This window comes from Thamnophis elegans, unplaced genomic scaffold (genome assembly GCF_009769535.1).
Source record: "Thamnophis elegans isolate rThaEle1 unplaced genomic scaffold, rThaEle1.pri scaffold_310_arrow_ctg1, whole genome shotgun sequence".
Lineage (NCBI taxonomy): Eukaryota > Metazoa > Chordata > Lepidosauria > Squamata > Colubridae > Thamnophis > Thamnophis elegans.
The window spans coordinates 466-15809 of NW_022473781.1; the positions used below are offsets into that span (position 1 = coordinate 466).

Sequence of the window (15344 nt, forward strand, 5' to 3'; positions counted from 1 at the left end):
GAAATTGCTAGAGAGTGTCTGAAATGGGGTAGTGGGTTGGACTAGAAGACCTCCAAGGTCCCTTCCAACTCTGTGATTGTGTTAAAACGCACAAACCCAAGCTCTCGTGTGCTTGCTAACAAAATGATGCGGGACCTTTGGGCTGTTTTGCTGCTGATGGAACGTGTTGTCCTAGAAGTTAATCTGAACAGAATAATAATAATAATTAAAAAAAAAAAAAACAGGACACCTGAACAAGAGCAAAAATAATGGAGAAAAATCAAAGCCTTTTTTTTTCTACCCACATAACGTCATGCAGAATTCGGTCACCGGGCAGAGAGCACAGCAAGGAAGGGGAGAAAAAAAAATTATATCAATATAATATTTCCGCAGGTTAATCATCAATTTCATTCCCAACCAACCTTTTGCAGATCGACTTGTCAAGACGATGGTTTAATTTCCCTCTGGGGAGACGCCGCGAAGATGTTCAAACAAAGTCAGAACAGAAATATAAATCTGTCTGTTTCGACAGACTTTGGGGGGAAACTGGCAGAATAATCTGCATTCCCCCCCTCCCTCCCTCCCTTCTAGAGGTTTGCAACGGGATGAGGATTTGCAATTCTTTGCAACGGGGTGAGGATTTGCAATTCTTTGCAACGGGATGAGGATTTCCCAGCAAGCCAAATTGGGCAGCCTCTTTAAAATTGAGCACAGCCCCCTCCCTGAGAAATTTTAGGGATCGTCTTAATGGGTTATTTATTATTATTTTTTAACTATGATTACTTTTTCACTTCCGCCGAAATCTCTCAGATGCTTTGCTCAAGTGGGAGGTTCCCAATTTGGCCTAAAGTGAAATCTCTCTTTGGGATCACTCCTCATTAGGATCAGAGGGAAAGAGAGAGACAGAAAAAGAGAGAGAGGGAGGAAGGAAGAGGGAGAGAGAGAGAGAAAGAGAGAGAGAGAGAGAGGGAAGGAGGGAGAGAGAGAGAGGGAAAGAGAAAGAGAGAGAGAGGGAAGGAGGGAGAGAGAGAGAGGGAAAGAGAAAGAGAAAGAGAGAGGGGGGAAGGAGGGAGAGAGAGAGAGGGAAAGAGAAAGAGAGAGAGAGGGAAGGAGGGAGAGAGAGAGAGAGAGAAGAATTTGGAGCATTTTGTTCTTAAAATATTAGTTTTTCTTCCTTTGTTTTGTTGAGAGGTTTTGCTCAAGGGGGGGGGGGGCGCGATGGAGGCCAACAAGATGTTTTTCCGCCCCTCCTGGAATGGAATCTCCCCCCCCAACCCCGGAAAGGAAATTAAACCATCATTGTGAGTTTGTGAGAGATGCAACGACAAGAATCTGGTTCTTCAGATTAAAAAAAAAAAAAGGAGATTTTTTTTTTTAAGAAAATAAAATTACATCTGTGCTCGAATCATGGAGCAGAAGAGCGTCACGGCAGTTAGAGCAGAAGAAGGCACCGTTTTAAGGAGAATTTTGCAAATTTTGGGCCAATTTATAACACTCGGGAGGGTGAGAAGGACAGGACACCCAGTGCGTTTTCTCCTCATGGCGATGGAGGGCATTCCAGGGGCCGATGGGAATCTCCCTCTCGTGAAAAGCCCTTGGTTAGACAGATTATTATTGTAGCAGTAAAGATGCCCATACAACTTGTAAATGCTTCCATTTCCAAACTTCAGCAGCTTTAAAATGTGTGAACTACAATGCCCAGAATTTGCCAGCCAAAAATCTGGCAGTTGAACTCCACACATTTTAAATTTGATGAGATGGAGAAATGTGCATTAAAACAACATGGCTGGGCTGCAGCCTTCCCAACGGCCAGCAGGTGGAAGCAGAGGACCCCAAACCAACTCCTTGCCGCTGCCTGCTGGTGGTCAGAGGTACTGCGCCCTTGATCTGGTAATCTTAGCAAAGCCAAGAGGACTGGGTGGAGGAGAAAGGAATCTCCCGGGGGAGTTGGGGGAGGAAGAGGAGGGCCAGGAAAGGCCCCGCGTTCGAATTAGACAGCCGAATCGCTTTTAAGGATATTCATGAGGGCGTTTTTGAGGCTGTTTTTGCTGGGGGACTTGACGGCGGGCTTGAGGCCTTCGGCCTCATGCTGGTCCTTCTTTGCTTCCATCTCGATGGTCAGGACCACCTGTTTCTTGGCCGCCTTCTTCTCGATACCTTCTCTGCCGGCTAACCGCTATTTCTTATCCTTGCGCGAATCTCCCAAGCGGGACTTTTTGTCGCTCGATTTGGTGAGGCGGCTGTGATCCAGCATGGCGTACAGGACGGGGGTCTATCAAAAGGAGAAGGAGAAGAAGAGAAAGGAGGTCGGCACGCAGGGAAATGGCAGCTTTTACGACCGCCGCGGCTTACGACCATACTAGGCAGGCTCAATGGCGGTTGTAAGCCGAGGACGACCCATAAGGCTGAGAGATCCTTATTTGGAGAGCGTCTTCCTCTCCCCCTCCCCAAGGCTCACCTGATGGCGTCGTTTGGAAGAATCCTTCCCCAGCCTCAGTTTCCCTTTCTCCATGGCGCTAAAAGTGGAGACAAGAAGAGATAGGCATTGTCCTGAGCTAGGTTTCCCCATAAAGCATAAATCACACGTTTAATCCCAAAGACCCTCTTTTATTTAAACGGCTGTGAACTAGGATCATTCACAGCCCGTAATGATTCACAAGCAGTCTGCGAAGAGTCCGACACCTTGAATCGTGGGATTTGTGAAGCCCCCACCCCGATTTAGGCTCCCCTCGCACATATGTGCTAGCCGTTCTCGACTGCAGGGGGCGGTGCTCATCTCCGTTTCAAAGCCGAACAGCCAGCGCTGTCCGAAGACGTCTCCGTGGTCATGTGGCCGGCATGACTCAACGCCGAAGGCGCACGGAACGCCGTTCCCTTTCCACCAAAGGTGGTTCCTATTTTTCTACTTGCATTTTCTTACATGCTTTCGAACTGCTAGGTTGGCAGAAGCTGGGACAAGTAACTGGAGCTCACTCCCTTACGTGGTGCTAGGAATTCAAACCGCCGAGCTGCCGACCTTTCCGATCGACAATGTCTTAGCCACTGAAGGTCTAAGGGAAGTCTACATTTGGGGCCCTCTGGAGATGCTGGACTACAACTCCCATCATTTTCCTGCCAGGCATGATGGGAGTGGTTGCCAGGACTCGCGGGGTGGCAGGGTGAGGCCTCAAGCTGTCAAAGGGATGTCAAAGGAAGGATTTCCTGCACCTTTAATATTTAATAGTTAGAATCCCGTCAGAAGGAGAGACAATAAAGAAGATTGTGCAGAAATGAATAGGTTGACATTGAGAATAAAGAAAAAGAAAAAATGTTTAATATTAGAGAGGAATGGGGGTACAGGAGGTGAGGGGGGATTTGGGGGGTTACCTGAGCCGCCTCTGAAGAGTAGCTTGTCTTCTCAGCCAGCAGTACCTGATCAGGTAAGCTATCAGTAGGACTACTAAGACTACGAGCAAGACGCCTCCAATGATCCCACCCAGGACTTGGCCGTATCTGGTCGGAACTGGAAAAGAAGGAAAGAACGAGAGAGAGAGAGGAGGGGAGGGAGGGAGGGAGAGGTGGAGAGGAATGACAGAGGTAAGGGAAAGATAGGGAAGAAGGTGGAGGAGAGGAGGAGGAGGAAAGGGAGAAGAAGAAGAGAGGGGAAGAATAGGAGGAGAAGAGAGAGAACAGGAGATGGAAAAAGGAGAAGAAGAAAGGAAAGAGGGAGGGAGAGGTGGAGAGGAACGACAAAGGGGAGGAGGAGGAGGAGGAGGAAAGGGAGAAGAAGAGGAGGAGGAGAAGAGAGAGAAGATGCAGGAGATGGAAAATGAGAAGAAGAAGAAGAAGAAGAAGAAGAAGAAGAAGAAGAGGAGGAGGAGGAGGAGGAGGAGGAGGAGGAGGAGGAGGAGGAGGAGGAGGAGGAGGAGGAGAAAGAGGGAGGGAGGGGTGGCGAGGATGGACAAAGGTGAGGGAAAGATGGAGGAGAAGGTGGAGAAGAGGAGGAGAAGGAGGAAGAGGAGGAGGAAGAAGTGGAGAAGGAGAAGGAAGGAGAAAGAAGAGGAGGAGGAGGAGGAGGAGAGGAAGAGGAGGAGGAGAGAAGATGGAGAGGAGGTGGTGGAAAAGGAGAAGAAGGGAGAAGGAGAAGGAGAAGGAGGAGGGGAAGAGAAGATAGAGGGGAAGATGAAGGAGAAGAAGGGAGAAAGAAGAGGAGGAGGAGGAGAGAAGATGGAGATGAAGAGGTGGAAAAGGAGGAGAAGGAGGAGAGAATATTATTAAAATATCCAACATCTCCAGCTAGCTTTGCTCAGCAGTCCTGCCTCAACTCAATCTTTGCATTCCAGCCACCCATTCAAACATTAACCCGAAAGGTTGAGCTTCCCCATAGAAGCCTGGCCCATTGAGTTCAATGGGTTGCAAACTCAAGGAGAAGAGATTGCACAGACTTCATAGGTCGGTCATAGAAATTGGGGAAAGAGATTGACAAAGAGTAGATGTTCCTTCTTCCCTCCAACTTGCTCTTCCTTCCTTCCTTCCTTCCTTCCTTCCTTCCTTCCTTCCTTCCTTCCTTCCCTCCTTCTTTTCCTTTTCCTTCCTTCTTTTCCTTTTCCTTCCTTCCCTCCTTCCTTCCTTTCTTCTTTTTATTTTCCTCCTTCCCTCTTTTCCTTTCTTCCTTCTTTCCTTCCTTCCCTCCCTCCTTCCTTCACTCTTTTCCTTTTCCTTCTCTCCTTCCTTCCTTCTTTTTATTTTCCTCCTTCCCTCTTTCCCTTCCTTCTTTCCTTCCCTCCTTCCTTTCTTCCTTCTTTTTATTTTCCTTTCCTTCCCTCTTTCCCTTCCTTCCTTCTTTCCTTCCTTCCCTCCCTCCTTCCTTCCTTCTTTCTTTTCCTTTTCCTTCCTTCTTTTCCTTTTCCTTCCTTCCTTCCTTTCTTCCTTTCTTTTTATTTTCCTCCTTCCCTCTTTCCCTTCCTTCCTTCCCTCCTTCCTTCCTTCTTTTTATTTTCCTCCTTCCTTCCTTCCCTCCCTCCTTCCTTCCTTCCTTCCTTCCTTTCTTTTTATTTTCCTCCTTCCCTCTTTCCCTTCCTTCCTTCCCTCCTTCCTTTCTTTTTATTTTCCTCCTTCCTTCCTTCCCTCCCTCCTTCCTTCCTTCCTTTCTTTTTATTTTCCTCCTTCCTTCCCTCCCTCCTTCCTTCCTTCCTTTCTTCCTTCTTTTTATTGTCCGCCTTCCTTCCTTCCCACCTTCCTTCCTTCCTGCTTTTCCTTTTACTTCCTTCTTTTCCTTTTACTTCCTTCCTTCCCTCCATTCTTTCTTTCTTCCTTCTTTTTATTTTCCTCCTTCCTTTCTTCTTTTCCTTCCTTCCCACTCCTAGACCAGCTCCTTCAGTTCACCCCAAAAAGTTGTGGAGTCACATTATAAATTACAATTTGTAATTTGTATATTCATAATTGTCTAATGACAGAGATTACAAATGAGAGGATCACAGGAACACCACAAACAATTTCCCACCAGTCAACGAGCATTACCATTCTCAAAGACATAGAGGGTGACTTGTGATGTTCTCCCCACAATGTCCGGTGGGTTTTTGACGTCACAAGTGTAGGTCCCGTTGTCGGTGTATTCCAGGTCATGGATGATAATGGAGCCGTCTTTCCAGCGAGGGTCTCCGATCCACTCGATCCTTTCCTTGAAGGACCCGACGTTGTCGATGTAGTGCTGGCCTTTGGCATAGTGGAATATCTGGGGTCGGAATAAGAGCAGGAGAATTAGTGGGACGAAGAATTACCACCTGCTTGACCGAAGAGAAGAATCAGATCGGGAGGGCAATATATATGGAACCACATGAGGGCAGCAGAGACTAATGCTCAGTTTCTGCTGCCCTCTGGTGGGCATCTGAAGTTTAACAGCCAAACTATTATATAATACATATACAAATGTATACAGAAATATACGGATATACAGCTAACTAATAGATGATAGATAGATACATACGTAGGTAGGTAGGTAGGTAGGAGGTAGGTAGGTAGGTAGGTAGGTAGGTAGGTAGGTAGGTAGGTAGGTAGATAGATAGATAGATAGATAGATAGATAGATCGATCGATCGATCGATCGATCGATAGATAGATAGATAGATAGATAGATAGATAGATAGATAGATAGATATTTTTTTTACCGAAATACTGTCTTTTCCACGTTCGGGCTGAAAGTGCCATGTGATGGAAATGTCGTCAGAGATCCACTCGTTGGACCAGAAGGAGCAAGAGAGCTTAATTTTGGATCCCATCGTGCCATGGACCTCGTTTGCCGTGTAAACTTTGATTGCCAAGGTTGGAGAGAGCACTGCAAACAAAAGCAGAGAAGGGTGAAATTAATCGGATGGATGGATGGATGGATGGATGGATGGATGGATAGATGGATGATAGATGGATGGATGGATGGATGGATAGGATGGATGGATGGATGAGATAGATGAGATAGATAGATAGGAATAGATTGGTAGGTAGCTAGATAGAGATAGATATATTTATTTATAAAAACTAGTGAAGGCAGGATAGGGCCAAGGTGGCGCAGTGGTTAAATGCAGCACTGCAGGCTACTGTTAGATCAGCAGGTCAGCGGTTCAAATCTCACCGGCTCAGGGTTGACTCAGCCTTCCATCCTTCCGAGGTGGGTAAAATGAGGACCCAGATTGTTGGGGGCAATATGCTGACTCTCTGTAAACCGCTTAGAGAGGCCTGAAAGGCCTATGAAGCGGTATATAAGTCTACTGCTATTGCTATATTGCTATAAAAGCCCCGAGAAATAAAAAGAAAAGAAAAGAAACTTAGAAAAAAGGAGGGGAGAGAGAGAGAGAGAGACTAATTGTTGTGATACAAAAATCCACAATGGGTTTTGTGGGATTTCCCCCCCCCCCCCACTTCTGCCTCCCCCCACATTTGGGAAGTGGGTAGCTCCTTCCATAACCCCCCCCCCGCCGCCGCCTTGTGGCCCGAACAGGACAGAACATTGCTGAGTGATCTCAAAATTGTGACATTTGCTATCAAATGTCCTTTTGTGTAGAGTGAACAATCCTTTCCTTTTTTCCCTCCCTGGAGTTGCAAATTCCAAAATGTTGGGGGGGGGCTGTGGGGATGTGTGGGAAATTTCCCTCCTGGTGTTTTGCCCCCCCCCCAAAAAAAACCAGCCTTTTTCTCTTTGTCTAATCCACCCTATCCCCCCCCCGACACGCACACACTTTTTCGGCGTGATTTTGTGCCCATCTAGACAAAAAAACAACAACGATAAAACACACAACTGCTCTGTGAAGTTTGCGAGGCTGCCATTTCGGGCATTCCTCCCTATGTAAGGCTTTGATGGCCTTAATCGTGGTTTGTTGGGGGGGGTTAAACCTTGCCAAGCTGGTTTAAGCATGGTTTATTGGTGGTTAAATCTTGCCAAGCTGGTTTAATCGTGGTTTATTGAAAGGCTGAGAATGGCGTCTCAACCCAAGGCCTTAATGTGCAACAAAACCCATTTTCCTCCTTTCTGTGGGGTCTCTCTTTTTCCTTCCTCCTTCTCTTCCCACCCTTCCCTTTCCCTCTTTCTCCTTTTTCCTTCCTTCATTCCCTCCCTCCCTCCTTCCTTCCTTGCTTTCTTCCTTATTCTTTTTTTCTTTCCTTTTCTTCCCCCGTTCACTTTGCTTATCAAAAGTCTGCTGGGAAGGTCGCATGTAGTGGTCCCAAGACCCCAGAATGCCACCATTATCGTAAACGCGTGCCGTTGTCAATCATCCAAATTTTGACCACGTGACTTTAGCGATGCTGTGGCCGTCACAAGTGCGAGGACTGTTCTTAATCACTTCTTACAGTGCCTCGTAATTACGAACTCTCGATAAACGAATGGCTATATCAAGGACTATCTGTAACTCTGCTATATTACTCCCAAGAAAATGTGCTATTCCACAACATTTTTCTTTTAAAAATAAATTGCTCCCTCCTGATTTAAAAGTCACTGCATTCCAATTCCCACCCCTTCCTCATTTCTAACCTCCGCCGTTACGATCCCTTCTGTTTTAATTTTAAAAATCCCGTTTGCTCCATCCTGAACTCCTGAAATTTTCCGCTGATGCCAATTTTGGGAGAAATTGGAAGCATTAAATACATTCGTCGTCTTTGAGTTGTTTATAAAAAAAATAATAAACGCGGGATGAAAAAGCCTCTGAAATCAGCCAAAATAATTTTTTTTTTCCGGCTCCCTTGTTGCTGAGGATTTTAAAGCAAGCAGAATTCGTTGTTTCTGCTTCTTTTCACCCATTTCAATGGCAAGGAGCAGCTGGGTTAAACATGTCACAGTTGATTTGTACGGTTCATAAACCCCTATTCCTTCGCTCGTCTTAAATAAACCAGGAAATTACACTGTTCGCAGTGATGAGGTCTGTTTCCCCAGGGCTCTGTGCATTTGGCGAAGAAGCACGGTAAAAATAACCAGCCTCGTTCAACCTTTGGTATAAGGATGAAATGGAATTGGGATTGTTTTCGATGGCATCGGGGAGGGTACTTCGAAGAAAATTAAGAATATTTGCCTCTTAGATCTCACCAAGCTCTTTCCCTATTTCCCAAACCTAGCTTGCCTTCAAAAGTTGTGGAAGCTTCATCCCTGGAAACTTTCAATAAGACTGCCAGAAGTGGTGTGGGGTCTCCTGCTTGGGCAGAGAGGGTTGGACTAGATGACCTCCAAGGTCCCTTCCAACTCTCTTATTCTATATTCAATGGGACTCTGTTAATCTGTTAAATCTGGGCTAAAGCTTTCAAGAAGAGACTGGATTGCCATCAGTTAGAAAGGGTGCAGGGTCTCCTACTTGGGCAGAGGGGGGGGGATTGGACTAGATGACCTCCAAGGTCCCTTCCAACTCTCTTATTCTACATTCAATGGGACTCTTATTAATCTGGCCTAAAGCTTTCAAGAAGAGACTGGACTGGGTTCAGTCAGAAAGGGTGTAGAGTCTCCTGCTTGGGGAGAGGGAAGGGTTGGATTAGATGACCTCGGAGATCCCTTCCAATTCAGTTAATCTGTATCTCCTGCTCCGAAGTACAGTTTTGAGAATCCATCAAGAGGAAGTTAAGAGGCAGATTTAAGGGGGGGGGGAAGGGGGGTTAGAATTAAAACTCCCCAGAGATTGATACGACTGTTTAAAAATTCTCTTTTATTGGCTGCAATTAAGAAAATTGTGGGGACAACAGATGTGCTGTGGGCTGAGATTTGGAGTAATATAAATATTTATATATTTACATGACTACGTATCAGCATAACGGAACGTCACATTTTTAAAAAGTCTGGGAGAGATTGTGGTCTGTAAATTGGGTTGCAAAAGAAATCGGATCCCGAATTCAAAATCATAACAGATTTTAAGCTAGTTCAGTCGGTCCTATTAAGCTGACTCTGAAAACCCGACAGTCAGTCCTGGATTCAAAATCACAACCGATTTAAATCCGATCCACCCATGATCGCTGATCTGATCAGGTCAAGGGGACGAGAATGATCGAATTTAAATCTGATATGGCTTTGAACTCAGGACTGCTCGAAAGCTTAGTTCCATCCAACTAGGAAAAACAAAGGAAAAATTCCATTATTTTCCCTTTAAATTCAATTTAATTTAATTTAATTAACCATATTTATATGCCGCCCAATCCCGAAGGACTCCGGGCGGCTTACAAAAATAAAGAGAGAGAAAAAAAAAGACACATAACGAACACATAACAAAAGAAAAAGGTTTAAAATAGCAACACCTCATACATTCATTCTAATCGGGGCACACCGCAGACTTCAGTTCTATATGCATTCATACCCATTGCATTAAGCCAAGAATCATAGCTACATTCTGGCTTAATGCGATCTCTCAACTCGCGTTTAGAATGATCCGTTCTGAACCGAACAAATGCATCTTCTAATCTTCTAAGTTCATACATATTGCATCTAGAGCCGAGGTGGCGCAGTGGTTAAATGCAGCACTGTAGGCTACTTCAGCTGACTGCAGTTCTGCAGTTCGGCTGTTCAAATCTCACCGGCTCAGGGTTGAACTCAGCCTTCCATCCTTCCAAGGTGGGTAAAATGAGGACCCGGATTGTTGTTGGGGGCAATATGCTGACTCTGTAAACCGCTTAGAGAGGGCTGAAAGCCCTATGAAGCAGTATATAAGTCTAACTGCTATTGCTATTGCTATCTTTAAGCCAAGAATCATGGTTCTGAACTACATTGTGGCTTATTAGTGCAATCTGTCAATCCAGACTGGGAAGGATCAATTGTGAAACTGAACGAAAACTTTCGAACTTGCTCTCCTAATTCTTTGAATTGTCCCTTCCTTTCTCAATTCCTTCCTTCCCTTTCTTTCCAACAGGGTCATAAATGTATTATTATTATTATTATTATTATTATTATTATTATTATTATTATTATTATTGTCGCTTTTCGGAGCAAGAAATCTTTCTGGAACTCCTGGATATAAAAAAACATCTATTTTTGAGAACTGGTGTCCTGCAAACTGGCCATTTTTGCTTTATAAAACAGAAATTGCCTAGAAAATGACTGCAAATTCTTAAAAACAGACACGATCCAGTAGGATTAACCATGCGGGATGCTGGGACAGTTATAATCAGAGATAAATAAATTTAATTTGTCAGGTCAAACCGGTGCCCAACAACACAATTCTTACTTCTGTTTCCTCTCCCGCACCCAATTCCCATGTTCGCTCCTCCAAAAATAATAGGAAGATGTTACAGAGCACTGGAAAATATATTGCTTTGTTCTGCTAATGCGCTTCTCGGCTCTACGGAAAGCAATTTAATCTGTCTGCCCCCGTAATGGGTTGCATTCCCCCCCTCCTTCCGAGTGGAAAGAGAAATGTTATAAAAATGATCAACCCCCCCCCCCAAAAAAAAAGGAAGGTCTTTGTTGAAGCCCAAACCACAGAAAATAGAGATGTGTTTACCAGATTCTGAGACATCCCCAGTTTAATAAATCGATTATTTTACAGATTAAGGTCATCCATAAAATTTCAAGGCAGGTAATAATTCTGCACAGGTTCATTCATCCTATCACAAATCATGGTTTGTCCAGTTTGGGGTTGCCCCAAGGGGGGAGCAGGACCCCAACCCAAAGTGGTTTTTCCCAACAAACCACATTCAGCAAAACCACTGCGTGGTGTGAGTCCCATTTCTCAGGTTTTAAGGCGCGACGAACAAAACAGAAAAGAAACAGAGACGGAAGGGACCTTGGAGGTCTTCTAGTCCAACCCTCTGCTCAAGATCCTACGAGACACGGTTGCTTCTCCGCATGACAAGAGACGTCGTGATTATGAATTGTTCAATTAATAACGGCCAGGTCCTGTCACTGTTTTCTCCTGCTTAAAATTGCAGGCCCTTTTTTTTTTATTAAAAGCTGTGGCTCGCAATATTAAACACAATTTTTAAAATCGGAATGCCTAACTTTTGCCAGGGATGCGGTGGCTCAGGGGCTAAGACGCTGAGCTCGTCGATCAGAAAGGTCGTCAGTTGGGCGCTTCGAATCCCTAGCGCTGCATAACGGAGTGAGCTCCCGTGACTTGTCTCAGCTTCTGCCAACCGAGCAGTTCGAAAGCACGTAAAAAATGCAAGTAGAAAAATAGGAACCACCTTTGGTGGGAAGGGAACAGCGCTCCGTGTGCCTTCGGCTTTGAGTCATGCCGGCCACATGACCACGGAGACGTCTTCGGACAGCGCTGGCTCTTCGGCTTTGAAACGGAGATGAGCACCGCCCCCTAGAGTCTGGAACGACTAGCACATACGTATGTGCAAGGGGAAATTTTACCTTTACCTAACTTTTGCAACTTCTGGTTTTTGGTCCTTTCTTTTACAAATTAATGATATCATTTTCCCTTCACCAAATCTCACTCAATTGGTCCTTTCCCTTGATTTTCCCCACCCCAAACCCCAGCAGAAAAACGTTTGGGAAGGAAAATTCAACGTAGATGTTATTGAAGAGTTTATTCACATGCACCATTCATGGAGAAGATCGAACATGAAGCTTCGAGGTCTAAATCGTCAATATGGAGAATTTCACCCTGGGATCCTCCTAGAATTCATTGCCCTTCGAATTAAACCACCATCCGAACCATCATTAACCAAGCCAGGCCAAGCAATCTGAACGACCAAGGAAATCTGCAGCCATCTAGGAATGGTTTGCTCTGCTTCAGTCCTCTTAAGTATGACAAAAAATCAGACCTGCAAGAGGGCGGAAGAACTACATAGCCCATGTTGCAGCACCGGAGATTAAAAAAAGCCGAAGCTCAAATCCCAAAGCCAACCACGCCAGGGAAATTGTGTTAGGGAAGCAGGACAACTCAAGAGAAGATGCTCGGGACAGTTTTCCAACAATCTACAGCCCGGCGGGGGGAGAGCCTCCAGCTTCAGAGGCAGTCTACCCCTAAAAGACCCCCATGATCAGGGATGGTTGAAAAAATAAAACCAAACAGAGGTCACCCCCTCCCAGAAAGGGGAGCTGAGTATCTCATCCTACTTTTGAAGACAATAGTTGGTCTGAAATGGGATAGGGTCTCCTGCTTAAATAGGGGGTTGGACTAGAAGACCTCCAAGGTCCCTTCCAATGCTTTTATCCTTCCTTCCCTCCTTCCTTCCTTCCTTCCTTCTTTCCCCATTACTGGCTGGTTTTCAAGAAGAGATTGGACTCTCCAAGGGGTTGGACTAGAAGACCTCCAAGGTCCCTTCCAATGCTTTTATCCTTCCTTCCCTCCTTCCTTCCTTCCTTCCTTCTTTTCCTGTTACTGGCTGGTTTTCAAGAAGAGATTGGAGTCTCCAAGGGGTTGGACTAGAAGACCTCCAAGGTCCCTTCCAATGCTTTTATCCTTCCTTCCTTCCTTCCCTCCTTCCTTCCTTCTTTCCCCATTACTGGCTGGTTTTCAAGAAGAGATTGGAGTCTCCAAGGGGTTGGACTAGAAGACCTCCAAGGTCCCTTCCAATGCTTTTATCCTTCCTTCCTTCCTTCCTTCCCTCCTTCCTTCCTTCCTTCCTTCCTTCCCTCCTTCCTTCCTTCCTTCTTTTCCTATTACTGGCTGGTTTTCAAGAAGAGATTGGAGTCTCCAAGGGGTTGGACTAGAAGACCTCCAAGGTCCCTTCCAATGCTTTTATCCTTCCTTCCTTCCCTCCTTCCTTCCTTCCTTCTTTCCCCATTACTGGCTGGTTTTCAAGAAGAGATTGGACTCTCCAAGGGGTTGGACTAGAAGATCTCCAAGGTCCCTTCCAATGCTTTTATCCTTCCTTCCTTCCTTCCTTCCTTCCTTCCTTCCCTCCTTCCTTCCTTCTTTCCCCATTACTAGCTGGTTTTCAAAAAGAGATTAGAGTCTCCAAGGGGTTGGACTAGAAGACCTCCAAGGTCCCTTAAAATGCTTTTATCCTTCCTTTCCTTCCTTCCTTCCTTCCTTCCTTCCTTCCTTCCTTCCTTCCCCATTACTGGCTGGTTTTCAAGAAGAGATTGGAGTCTCCAAAGGGTTGGACTAGAAGACCTCCAAGGTCCCTTCCAACTCTTCTTCTGCTTTTCGATACTTACGGTTTTGGCCCCATCTGCGTTTTGTTTTTTTTTATTTGCAAAACTTGGGAAAAACTTTTCCTGTAGCGTGCAACTTACCCACGGTGGACCACAACAGGATTGACCACAGCAAGGCCTGGCCCATTCCGGCTTTGGCTGGGAGCCCCATGGTTTCGGGTTAGTGTCCAAGTCCCAGCCACATGGGAAGGGAAGAGCTGGTAGCAAAAGCCACGGAGGCCACCCCAGTTCGAATGCCGGCGAGGGGGGGAAATCCTTGGCTTAAGAACCCGCCTGCCCTCAAGGATGCCATCTCTGCAGAAATCTGGGACCAATGAGAAGGTGGCGTGTGGCTCCTCAAAGCAGTGGGGAGGAAAAAACGAGAAGGGGGGGGGAGGGAAAGAGAAGACCAACTGCCCCCCCCCCCAACCCCAAAGAGAACAAAACATAAAAGCTCGCATTTATGGGGAGCTGCTGGGAGCATAGCTGGGCAAGGAGGCTGCATTCTTGGCAGGGTGTGGGTGAGGGCACAGCCTTTGAGAAAATGCGACTTTTCTCGCCACCCGACAGAGGCAGAGCATTTGGCCAGGGCCAGGAGGTGGAGGGGGGGGGAGCTGTCTGTCATTTGAGTTGGGAGTCTTTTTCAGGAGATTGATTGACGGGGAATCGATGCAGGGTGAATTCCGATCGGAGGGGATATTTGCAGCTTAGGGTTGAAGCACTGATGGTGTTACCTAGTTGGGTGATGAAACGCCTGGAAGAAAAGCACCAAGCTCAGAGAGCAGCAAGGACCCCACAGTTATCTTCCCCCTCCTTCTCCTCCCCTTCCTCCTCTTCACAATCCCCTTCTAGCACTGATGATGTTACCTAGTTGGGTCATGAAATGTCTTCAAGAAAACCACCAAGCTCAGAGAGCACCAAGGACCTCACAGTTCTCTTCCTCTTTCTCCTCTTCCTCCTCCTCTCTCCTCCTATTCCCACCCTCCTCCTCCTCCTCTCCACCATCCCCATTCCCTTCTAGCACTGATGATGTTACCTAGTTGGGTCACGAAACGTCTGCAAGAAAACCACCAAGCTCAGAGAGCACCAAGGACCCCACAGTTCTCTTCCTCCTTCTCCTCTTCCTCCTCCTCCTTCTCCCACCCTCCTCCTCTCCACAAGCCCCATTCCCTTCTAGCACTGATGATGTTACCTAGTTGGGTCATGAAACGTGTGCAAGAAAACCACTCAGCTCAGAGAGCACCAAGGACCCCACAGTTCTCTTCCTCCTCCTCCTCCTCCTCCTCCTCCCATCCTCCTCCTCTCCACCATCCCCATTCCCTTCTAGCACTGATGATGTTACCTAGTTGGGTCATGAAATGTCTTCAAGAAAACCACCAAGCTCAGAGAGCACCAAAGACCCTACAGTTCTCCTCCTCTTCCTCCTCCTCCTCCTTCTCCTCTTCCTCCTCCTCCTCCTCCTTCTCCCACCCTCCTCCTCTCCACAAGCCCCATTCCCTTCTAGCACTGATGATGTTACCTAGTTGGGTCATGAAACGTGTGCAAGAAAACCACTCAGCTCAGAGAGCACCAAAGACCCCACAGTTCTCTTCCTCCTCCTCCTCCTCCTCTTCCTCCTCCTCCTCCTTCTCCTCTTCCTCCTCCTCCTCCTCCTCCTCCCATCCTCCTCCTCTCTACCATCCCCATTCCCTTCTAGCACTGATGATGTTACCTAGTTGGGTCATGAAATGTCTTCAAGAAAACCACCAAGCTCAGAGAGCACCAAAGACCCTACAGTTCTCCTCCTCCTCCTCTTCCTCCTCCTCCTCCTCCTTCTCCCACCCTCCTCCTCTCCACAAGCC

The 15344-nt window shown here is 46.4% G+C and overlaps 1 protein-coding gene across 1 annotated transcript; it reads right to left on the reverse strand.

Moving 5' to 3' along the window:
* Positions 1-1046: 1046 nt before the first annotated feature.
* On the reverse strand, positions 1047-13737 carry MPZ (myelin protein zero). The gene is given in 6 exon segments (XM_032238563.1): positions 1047-2251; positions 2438-2495; positions 3346-3481; positions 5479-5692; positions 6125-6291; positions 13606-13737. Coding segments are annotated over 6 exon segments (927 nt in total). The 5' UTR covers positions 13676-13737; the 3' UTR covers positions 1047-1969.
* Between the last annotated feature and the right edge of the window lie 1607 nt (positions 13738-15344).